The sequence below is a fragment of the Quercus robur genome, chromosome 1 (assembly GCF_932294415.1).
Source record: "Quercus robur chromosome 1, dhQueRobu3.1, whole genome shotgun sequence".
Lineage (NCBI taxonomy): Eukaryota > Viridiplantae > Streptophyta > Magnoliopsida > Fagales > Fagaceae > Quercus > Quercus robur.
The window spans coordinates 944,142-955,348 of record NC_065534.1 but is presented as its reverse complement, the minus strand read 5'-3'; the positions used below and the strand labels follow the sequence as shown (position 1 = coordinate 955,348).

General features: G+C 35.6%; 2 protein-coding genes across 2 annotated transcripts; one reads left to right on the top strand and one right to left on the bottom strand.

The window, feature by feature from the left end:
- Positions 1–5,918: 5,918 nt before the first annotated feature.
- On the top strand, positions 5,919–7,694 carry LOC126714712 (high mobility group B protein 7-like). The gene is made up of 8 exons (XM_050414989.1): positions 5,919–6,162; positions 6,404–6,486; positions 6,589–6,655; positions 6,739–6,846; positions 6,932–6,989; positions 7,103–7,147; positions 7,243–7,335; positions 7,488–7,694. Exons 1-8 carry the CDS (start codon positions 6,053–6,055, stop codon positions 7,536–7,538), a joined length of 615 nt encoding a protein of 204 aa, XP_050270946.1. The 5' UTR covers positions 5,919–6,052; the 3' UTR covers positions 7,539–7,694.
- Positions 7,695–8,048: 354 nt separating this feature from the next.
- On the bottom strand, positions 8,049–10,274 carry LOC126714703 (LRR receptor-like serine/threonine-protein kinase RGI5). Its single transcript, XM_050414977.1, has one exon. It carries the CDS (start codon positions 10,003–10,005, stop codon positions 8,224–8,226), a length of 1,782 nt encoding a protein of 593 aa, XP_050270934.1. The 5' UTR covers positions 10,006–10,274; the 3' UTR covers positions 8,049–8,223.
- Between the last annotated feature and the right edge of the window lie 933 nt (positions 10,275–11,207).

Sequence of the window (11,207 nt, the reverse complement as noted above, 5' to 3'; positions counted from 1 at the left end):
AGCGCCTGAGACCATCAAAAGCAACGCTCACGTGTGTTGCTTTGTTAGTGGGTCCCTCTATGTAGTGTTATTTACAGAAATGCTATTGAAAATAGAGATATGGAAACTGAAAACAGCCAAAATGTGTTTTTAGTTTCCATAACTCATCATTCAAAAATCAGAGAATTGAGTGATGGAAACAAAAACTGAAAACAAAATCCAAACAACCTTCATAACTTGTTTCTATCATGGGTCCCACTATTTTTGAGTTATGAGTTATGGAAACAGAGTTATGAGTTATGAAAATCAGAAATCCAAACACCCCCTAAAATTTATAAAATAAGTACTAGTAGTCTAGTAGTCCTCTTAATTTTTATTTTTTATTTTTATTAAAAATCACATTTTACAATTTACATGCTAGAACTAGGAAGACTTGTATTTATTTTTGGTAGAAGATTTGTATTTATTTTGATAATTCCCAAATCAAACATGCTTGTAACAGGTCTTTGCCAAATCAATTTATCCCTAAGTTGAAATATGAAAGAAAGACAGAATACGTCTAAGCTTTGACCCCCACGCAATGACTTCCTCATTCCCACGCGACGTTATCTTCCTTTTGTCGTCCTCTCGTGTGCATCAATAAGAGAATAATCACAATATCCTAATGTTTTGGATTTGTTTTTGTAAAAAGAAGTAATGTTATGGATTGTATGATTCTGAAATCAAATCCTAAGAGGTCCACAGAGTCAATTGTTTATTAGCTCTAAGAAAATAAGAAGAGATTTATTACAACTTTCCAACACATAGCGTATATTATTAATGTTTTTTTTTTTTTGTAGAGGTAAAGTTTCAATTTATGGTGTCTGCTTTTGATGTTGTCCTTCATCATCAGACTAAGACACCAATTGGTTTTTTATGTAGACAATAATAAAATCTTAGATCTCTTATTTGAGGATAAGAGATTTTACTAATTGAGTTAATTATAATTGATATTATTAATACATATTACTTAAGAGTTTATTTTCCTCCAATGAAGGTATGTTATCTTTATGTTTGAGTAAGAAAGAAGTTATACAAATATTAGAGGTCTAAACCACAAAATACAAAGAGAGGATCCCTAAACTTAAGGGGGTGTTTGGTTTGTGTTTTCAAACAACCATTTTCAGTTTTTAAACAACATTATACGTATTTCTATATATTTTTTTACTCACACTTATTTCTATAAATGTTCTCAAACAACAATTTTTAGTTTTAAAATACATGTACCAAACGGGCTCTAAGCAGTTGGACTTTTTTTTTTTTTTTGAGAGATAGAAGCAGCTGGACTTCATTTAAAAAAAGAAAAAGAAGAAAAAACTCAAAAAAGAAAAGAAAAAAGAAGGCATCATTGTCTTCTAGTGACGTGTTAATTAGGCCTCCTCGTGCTTGAGTTGTACCATGTCCATCATCCAACACAACAACCGCCTTTGCCTTCTTTGGTTGGGTGGGTTAGGAGTTAGGAGGCAAGATTTTTTAAGGACAGGGTATCCATAATTTGAAGGGCTTAGGTTATGAACTTACGATAGAAGTTAGAAGATGCAATCATGCAAAGACTGTTGCTATGTTGCGCTTAATGGATTTTGCCTTTGATGTGGGAGTCCAGTCTTCATTGTTGTAGGTGACTCTATTATAAGTTATAACTATATTTGTTGCTTTATCAACCTCGATTAGAAATTGTTCCATCTGATTAAAGAGGCAAAGGTGAAACGTAAACGGGTTTAGGAACATTGCATCGCTTCTTCTTCTTAAAAAAATGTCTCATTTTGATAATATTAGTGGGCGTGTTGTAAATAGAGCTCTTTAAAAAAAAAAATAATAATAATAATAAATAGAGCCCATTTTGATAACATTGAGTCCAAAAATCCCCTTTGATATGATCAGACAATAACATTCATATAATCACGACTCATATATGCGTTTTCGACTTGGGTCAAAAAGTCCAAGTGTTGCCCGTCACTGAATTTGTGGTCTATAACGTCTTGGGCTAACATTTTATGGGCTTTGTCTTTGTATTATTATGGATTATAGATACTGTTGTTCCCAAATGTTGGTTTAATAAAGATGAAAGGGCCCATTCCATCAAAAAAAAAAAAAAAAAAGAAAAAGATGAAAGGCCCCTTAATATGCAAATCAACTCACAAAGAATTAAATTATTTATTAGAATGGGGGGGATAGGGGATAGCTCTTAAAGTCTCGAGTAACACAATTAAGTTCACTATTTACTAATAGTTTAAACTTATTTGGTAATTTATTATAGTATCAAAATAAGAGATTTTAAGTTCAATTCCATATCTTCACATTTCCTCCAATTCAAAAAATTTCCACATAGGTTGAAATTCTCTAAAAAATAAAAATTTCACATATTATATCCCACTTAATAAAAGCAGCTCTGGGCTTTTAGCAACCCACGTGTGAAATAACTTTAATTTTTGCGATAATTAGTAATTTGGTTAGATGCCCATATGATTGTCCCCCCTTGGCTTAAAATATTTTTGATTGCAAAGGTCTTTTTTTTTTCCTTCATATTTTGGAATTTAATATTTTATTTCATCATTTTTATATATTTTTAATAGTTTTCCTAGTCAAATTGTAGTAATTTAGTGACATCGTATTTGTAAGTGTAAGGAATTTGGTAAAAATAAATGTGGGGATTGGAAGCTATTAGTTAAATACTTAACTTGAGTTATCTAGTTCCTTGCACAAAATACAAAGCATGATACTATGCTAAGTGATAGTGCTCACTCCAAAACTCAAGTTAGTGAGAGAGGGAAGAAGACTTGTGGTATGTTTGGATGCCGCTTATTTTACTGAAAACATAAAAATTATTGCTGAAAACACTGTAACAAAATAATTTTTAAATCTAAAAACTCTGTGTATAACACTTGCTACGTTTTTCCCTAGGTTGCTAGTCCATGAACAGTGCGTGGGACTCGGGTTCCAAGATGCCAAACGCAGCATTTACTCTACAAATGCCCAATCCAAACGCACGTTTAGTAAAAATTTGAGTTATAGGGTGTGTAAGCATACCCCTAAGTGAATGGGGAGGGGGTATTTATACTACCTTTAAGTCTTTGACATATATAGATCTTGGTAATCATCATGATTGCCACACTGTTTTTGTTAGTTTTGGTGGGTTATTCATGCTCTGATGTAGGGGTGTCAATATTCGACCCAACTTGCGAACACGACATGAACCCGACATAGGTTATTTCGAGTTAGAGTTAGACCTTAATGGGTTTGGGTCATAAACGGGTCGACCCAAAAGCGACACGATAAGAAACGTGTCATAAGCCGGTTAACCAGCATAACTCACAATAGACACATTTGATACGCCAATTTATTTATGTCAATTCGAAATGGCTCACTTAACACAACCTGTTTAACTCGTATAACAAATAAATATTTATTTTATTTTAGATTTGTCAAATACCTTTTATATCCAACATATATTTTAAATTTAAAAAGAAAAGTGAGTAATTACAAAAATTGACAAGGGATATAATTGAAAATTGAAATTTTATAGACCCTAGAACTAATAATACCTTTTTTTTTTTTTTTTTTTGGCATAGAACTGGCACAAATGAAATTGGATGAGCTTGTGGAAGATGTTATGAATTTGGACATCAACAAAGAATCTATGGATGATAATCGTGGTCATAGTCAGGATTAGTCTACTGTTTGCTCAAATTTTTTCAATATTGATACTTAGCATTTGGCGAGTTCCAAGGATATTATATTTTTATTGAACTGCGTTATTTTATTTTTGTTAAACTTTGTTATTTTGAATTTGGGTTGAAGTGTATGCACTTCTTTTGGAGTGTAAAGAACTTATTTTCTAGATGAATGTTATATTTTTGTTGAGCTATATTATTTTGAATGTGGGACTTGAAGTGTATGTACTATTTTTTGGGATGTAAAAAAATTATTTCTAAATGCGTAAAGTTGAATTTACTCAACCATTTTGTTGGCTTTATTCTGTGCCAATTTGCTTGTAATTCAGCACTTAGAAATCTTGTATTTAGGTAGGAATCATGTAAGGGTAGTGTGTGAGAGAGTATGAAGAAAAGTTTAAGATTGTGCACTCAGCAAGGGACTCACGACTGGATCTTGCGGCTTGCAAGTCGCCAAAGAATGCACACGAGTGAAGTATGTAGAAGAGCTGAACAGTCACACTAGCTAAAGTATTACAGGACAAAAAGTTCAGTCTGACCATTCAGTTAGCTCGCGGCTTGGACACGCGACTCAGTCAAGTCGCAAGGCCAAGTCGCTAGTCCACTTTATTTGGGAAAAACTGACTCTTTGCATTCCATACACATACCAATATAAATATCCCTTATACCCATGAAATGTAAAGAGCTTCTAGAGAGAATTTTGAGAGAAAAACCCTAGAGAAAAACAAGATTGACTCATCCACAATCTTCATCATTTTATTCTCCAAATTCCTCTACTCTCACCCTCTCCATTGTTAAATCCTTAAGAGGTACGTTAGCCAAAACATTTTCTTACCATACCCATATATGTGAGAAGGCTATTTGGTGCTTGGGAAGTAGTTAGGAATGGACTTATTGATATTGGTTGATGCTATGGGTTATAGCGGAATTTATAACGGAATCTGGTAAGCTAAAGAAGACAAAAGTTCGATGTAACCTCGTTGGAGTAAGAAGTTTGGAGAACTTAGGTACACTGGGTAGATTAGGCTTGGAGGGTTTTCTGCTCTTCATGTATCCAAACTATATTCTTTAGTGGATTATTGACCACTTGGAAGGCGATAGAGAGGTTTTATGCCGAGAACTTTGGTTTTCTTTTCGATAACACATCGCTGTATTGTTATTGTATTTGCATCTCTCTTCCCTTAATCTTTGCCATTTAATTTCTGTTGTGGTTATGATTTTATTTTGTTTAGATTGTTTTATCAATTCTGTTTTAGCTTATGTTAATGTTCCGCATATATGTTGTTTGATAATAAACTTGAATTGGTAATTTCTGAATTGGAGGTCTAAATGTTCAAGGTGTTTTATACACTAATTGAACATTCAAAATAGATGTTATATTTAATATTATGCAGGTTGAAATGGGTTGTGTTACATTCGTGTTTATCTAACACGACTCGTTTATTAAGCGTGTTAAATGGGTTGGGTTAGGTCAACCCGCCTTATTAACAGATCGGGTTAGGGTCGAAGGATTATGATACGATTATTAAATGGGTCGGGTTAGGGTTGAGTCATTTAGTCGAATACCTTTACTTCGACACGACACGAATTTGACACGCTAACTCGAATTGACACCCCTACTCTGATGGCCTACGCGCTCCTCCCAATTGGTTAAGAACTAAGTTTGGGATTGGTTACATGCATTTAATGCAGAAGGAATGGAGATGGTGGTAGATGGAGAAATGAATGCAAAAAATAAGTTGAAATGGGCTCTAGTATAGCTTTTGTTTTTTGGGACACAAAAAAAAAAAAAAAAAAATTTATAAGGCCTTTAAATTGGGCCTGAAGCTTGTAAATGAAACGACAATCTGATGGAAACAAAGTGCGCCTGGATCAAACTTAAAATGAAAGAAAAAAAGAAAAAAAACAAAGAAGAAGAATGAAACAAAATTTGGGCCCATACTATACTATACTGTTATAAATGTTTTCGGAGGCAGCCCAGGTTTAAAGGAGTCTTTGCGGAGCCCAACTAAAATTGAAATCTAAAAAGCCGAGACGGACGGTGGAGATTGAAATCTGTGTGAAAATAATAAAATAGAGGAGGCGCGCGCGGGGTATGTGAAAGTGAAAAACAAAACTCAAAACTCAAAACTGAAAAAAAGAATAAAATTGAAAATGGCGGGGGGCACTAAAAAATGTTCCCTCCCCTTTGCTCTTTTTAATTCTATAATATATAGTTTCGATCTAAGTAAGAGTAACACATTCATACCACTTACTTGCTTTTCTTCCCAATTTAAAATCAAATCAAAACTCTACCACTTTGCTTTCTCTCTCTCTCTCTCTCTCTCTTTCTGTTTGTGTTTGTGTTTGTGTGAAAGAAGGAAATGGCGGGTGGAGGAGTGAAGGGGAGGAAGAGAGTGGAGGCGTCATCGGAGGATGCCGCTTCTACTACTTCTCTCCTTAGAGCCAGAGACGGCAGCGCTTTTGCTCGTTGGTACTGTTTTTTACGTCTTTACTCTTACTCTTACTCTTTTAGGGTTTGTAATTCTAATGCTAATTATTACTCATTTTGTTATCCATCTCCATCTTTAATTTGCTAATTAAATCGTTTCTGTTAATAGACAGACGTTTTTTGTGTGTGTTTGTTTTACAGTTAATTTTTAATTTTAATTATGGTGCTTGTAAATCTGATTGATGGAAAATGAAATGAAATATTAATATTAATGGAATTGCAGTGAAGAGTGCAAGAAGGATGTTCCAGTGGCACTGATTAGCATGCACTGTTGCAGCCTTGATGCTAGAATCAAACTGAATCTCGGTCCGTTTCTTTCTCTTTTCTTAATCAATGTATTCCATTTTACAATTCTTCTGAAGAAGATAGTTAGTTTTTCTTAATTACTCCTATTATTTTTGGATTCAGAGGCTCAGATTGTGGAGAAGCCCAGTGACCCCCCCAAGAAGAAGCCTACTACTACTACTACAGACAGGTACTCTTCTTCTCTTCCCTTTCTCTGTCAATGCAATCATTTCTGGGTATAACACTTTTTTTTTTTTTTTTTTGGTTTGGCAGGAAGAAATCAAGTTCAACAGAGCCAAAGGCAAAGAAAGCAAAAACTGACAAGAAGTCTAAGGATCCAAATGCCCCCAAGCGCCCACAAACTGCCTTCTTTCTCTTCATGTATACTATCTCTCACTCTCTCTCTTGCACGTTTGGATTATCTTTCTACGTGTGTGTGTGCTGAAATGTTTTCAATTTGTGTCAGGGATGACTTTAGGAAGACTTATAAAGAAGAAAATCCCGATTCTAAGGGTGGTAAAGAGGTACAAGTATTTATTAATTACTACCCTTGCTCTTTATTTTTTATTTTTTGTTAGGTGATTAAACTTTGGACAGCTTGTTCTAATCTTCTTGTTTGACTTACAATGAATTGTAGGTAGCAAAGGAGGGTGGTGAGAAGTGGAAATCTATGACTGATGAAGTAAGTTTCTTAAATTGCTCTTGTTTTGAAGGTTGCTGGGTTATTTTGGATGTGGTTTCATGAATTTTTTCTTACTGGGCCCTTTTGGTTTTTAGGAGAAGAAGCCTTATATGGATAAGGCTGCTGAGTTGAAGGCAGAGTATGGCAAGGCCAAATTGGAGGCTAACAATGCTGAAGAAGATGAAGATGTAAGATATTTTCTTCTTTAGCTCTGTGTGTGTGTGTGTCCGGTTTTTACTTATTTTTACATGTTTATATTGTTCTTAATTTAATTTTGGGTTCTTTGGCTAATTATTTTGGTTTTCTTTTGATACATTGTGGTTTCTTTGTAATTTTTTAGGGTAATGGAGGTTCAGAGAAGGAAGTTGAAGAAATATCTGATGGAGAGTAGTGCATATTGCTTCAAATTTTCATGTCTTATGCTTGAGGAAAAAGTTTTCTGCTAAATGCGTCTTGTAAAGTTTGGATGTAGTTACTACTTGGTTGTTTTGGATTTAGATGTTAGGTGTTGAGTTTCTTATGAGCAATATACAACTTCTTTGTAGAATTTTGAAATGTTGGTTACTAGCTTATGATTAGGCTTAATTCTCACTATTATGACTAATAATAGTTGTTTTGATGCCTCCTCCCCACCCCACTCTTTGATTTGTCTATTGATCTGTTTCATTGAGCAAAACGTTTATGGTTGGGGTGTGCTTGGAATTTTATTGAATGTGCATGACATAAATTTGATATGCACTGATGTATTTGTAGTAAATTCCCTAGAATGGGTGAGAGTTATGATTATTGGTAGAGCTAATTTGAACAAAAGTTTATTTTGAAATGGGAAAGAACAACCTAGTGTTTGTAATACATGGAAATGTTTCCTGATACATGGAAACAATGTTTGCTTCATTAATACTAATAAGTAATGGTAAATTATTATTTCTATTAAGTGATAGTTACAATCAAATCTAAGAAGACTGACTGTTGCAGAAAGTAGAACCTATTCTGTTTTTTCTCTTGAATGATGATGCTCATATGGTATGAGCATGTCACTGGGCAGCAGAGTCAGCATCTCTCTGGCCCATCTAACCTTATTTCTTTCCCCTACAAGGAGGCAGGGGCTTGCCACATAAGCACAGATTGTGGGCATAAGCAACTGCAGGGAAGATGTTAAATGGCCTCCGTTGTGGTATCTCACCACACAATCTGTTTGCTCTGAAGTTTGCATGCTTTAGACTCTCAATCCCCAACAAGCTATTTGGGATTTTTCCTGTAAGCCCATTAATGGACAGATCGAGCCATTGAAGCTTTACCAATAAGCCTAAACCTGTAGGGATGGTGCCTGTAATATGGTTCCTGGAAATATCGAACTTTTCAAGTTCAACAAGGTTTGAAATTGAACTGGGGATTTGGCCTGCAATCTTGTTGCTTGCTACAATGAGTGCTTTCAACTTCAATCCCTCACTAAATTCAGGAATGCTGCCTGTAATCTGATTGCCTGATACATCTATGACCTCCAAAAAGCTGCCCGTTGGGTTATTTAGAATCCTTGAGAGAGACCCAGTTAGCTGATTTGAGCGTAGGTCTATAGAAGAGAGTCCATCTGGCAATCTGATTTCTGAAAGATCTGACCTCAAGTGGTTGTTTGAGAGATTGACATTCTGCAAAGTAGACATGTTTGCAAAGAAACTTTGAAGCCCATCTGTGAAATCATTGTCAGATAGGTCGATGGAGTTTAGGGCATCAGGTTTTGTAAATCTTGGAAGGGTTCCACTGAGTTTACAACCTGCTAGATGGACATCTGAAAGTGGTTTGCTTCTGATCCAATCAGGAACTGCCCCTAAACTGAGGTTGTTGTAAGACAGATCTATTGACAACAAAGAAGGAATGCCTCTGCTAAGAGTAAATGGCAAAGGATCTGAGAATCCATTCTGAGATATATTTAGGTACCAAAGGTTCTGTAGTCTTGAAATGGATATTGGAATATGACCTGTAAACCGATTAGCACTCAAATGAAGACGTCTAAGAGATTTTAGCTCCTCTATCTGGTCTGGGATTTTTCCAGTGAGTTGGTTATGGCTCAAGGACAAATCCTCCATATTGGCCAAGTTGAAAAAGGAAATGGGTATCTGCCCTGAGAATTGGTTATTGGATAGGTCGATGAAAGTAAAGTTTGGGTATTGGCCTTCATAATCTGGGATTAGCCCAGAAAGCAAATTGAAGCTAAGGTCCAAAGACTGCAGAGTATGTAAGTTTTTGAAAGTGGTGGGGATTGGACCAGTAAGAAAATTTCTAGCTAAATTTAATTGTTGAAGATTCCTGAGATTCCCTAAGTTTGGGGGAATCTGCCCCTTCAAACGGTTCCCACCAAGTGAGAGGGTCTGGAGTAAAGACAAATGACCTAAACTTGAAGGCATGTTCCCTTCAAGGTAATTGTCATCCAGGACCAGCTGGGTGAGGTGGGCTAGATTTGAGAAGGTCTCAGGAATTGAACCTCTAATTTGTTTCATCCCACTTATAACCATTACCTCCAAGAATTGTAAACTGGCCAGCGAAGGAGAGAGAGTGCCCTTCATGTAAACGCTACTGTCCCTATCCGGTCTCTGCAACACCAATCCAGTAACCCTCCCTGTAGCTGGATTGCATTGTACGCCCTCCCAGCCACCGTCACAGCAGTCGCTTCCTGTCCATGAAGAGAGACTATCAGTGGTGTCCTTCAAGATTCTGGCTTTGAAGCTGAGAAGAGCTGCTCTATCTGCTTCTGAGCAAACTGGGGTTTGTGATTGTGAGGTTGTTTGAGGTAGGGACTCCGAGAACATATCAAAGAATGAAAGTACCAGCAAGATACAGAAAACCCATCCCAGGCTTTGCATTTTGGAAGGTGGGTCTTTGTGTTTGATTAGATCAGGAAATTGCTGAAAAATATACACTTAAACTTGGGATCTGACTGGGAGACACTGAAGGGGAAAAAAATTGTATTCTATAATGAAAAAAGTGATAAAAGTTGTAAAGCAGACATGAGTTTATTCTATTCCTTCACGTAGAAAGGAAGGTATAATGATGAAAAAGATAGTAGAAAACCTGAAAGTGTGACTGACAATTATAATTTGGTTGGAGCTCTGCAAAGACTGAACAATGTCCCTCTTATTTATAGGAAACAAAAAAGAAAAATGCTTTTTTTACGAAAGGAAATACATTTTTTTGTTGGGGGTGGGTGGTAAAATCAATTTAAAGACAGTCACATGGAATTTTGTGACCGTTGGATGGCTCACGAGGGTCCTAAAAACATTTGAACGTTGGAGCGCACTAGATTCAAATTCTACTTTCCTTTTAGAAATCAACCTCATTTTGCTACTCAACAAGTTTCACGCTTTAGCCATATCCTCAATTCTTATAGCTTGGATGGGAGAGCAATGCTGCACCTTAAATGATGCTGCCAAGTTCTTCATTTTCTTTGAAAAGGCCTTGGACTTGAAAAGTGCAAACATGTAAAGCTAAGCAATTCCAATGGCTAACTTGTTGGAAGATAAACACTAAACATCACCTTGTCAACAAATGTAACCGTTTATTCTGCTTTTTAAATTATGCAATTAAACCTGTGTGATGACCAAAGGAATGGTTTAGATTGATTGGCAGTACAACTGTGCTAAATGGTGAAACCACCACCTTATATTTTCCTCCATCTCCAGGAGTGGATATATATATGATTAAGGACTTTTTCCTAATTTGGAAGCTAGCTTGCTTTTCTGATTTTTCTGGTTAAAAGTGGATTCATTTGTCTTAAATTGCAGAACGTTACTTGACTTTATAGTAATTTTCAGCTTCCACTTTTTCTTCCTTGGTTGCTATGGTCGAATGTAAACGTATCAAAACATAATTCAGAAAGTGCGGTTGTGTGGTCCTTTGCTAATACTGCCTCTGGTGCTGGACAAACATTAAGCTATGCAAAAACAAAATATAGTGAACTACTTGGTAAAAAAACAAGGAGATACATTCTCCAATTAAAAAAAAAAAAGGAAATACATCCATTTATTTATATTTTTTTATGTTAACATATTTAAATGCCATATGATTT

Bases quoted from the DNA above. Each gene is read 5' to 3' on its own strand.
- LOC126714703 (XM_050414977.1), bottom strand. From the start codon at position 10,005: ATGCAAAGCCTGGGATGGGTTTTCTGTATCTTGCTGGTACTTTCATTC.
- LOC126714712 (XM_050414989.1), top strand. From the start codon at position 6,053: ATGGCGGGTGGAGGAGTGAAGGGGAGGAAGAGAGTGGAGGCGTCATCG. The intron at 6,990-7,102 runs GTACAAGTATTT...AATGAATTGTAG, and splicing joins ATTCTAAGGGTGGTAAAGAG to GTAGCAAAGGAGGGTGGTGA. The intron at 7,148-7,242 runs GTAAGTTTCTTA...TTTGGTTTTTAG, and splicing joins GGAAATCTATGACTGATGAA to GAGAAGAAGCCTTATATGGA.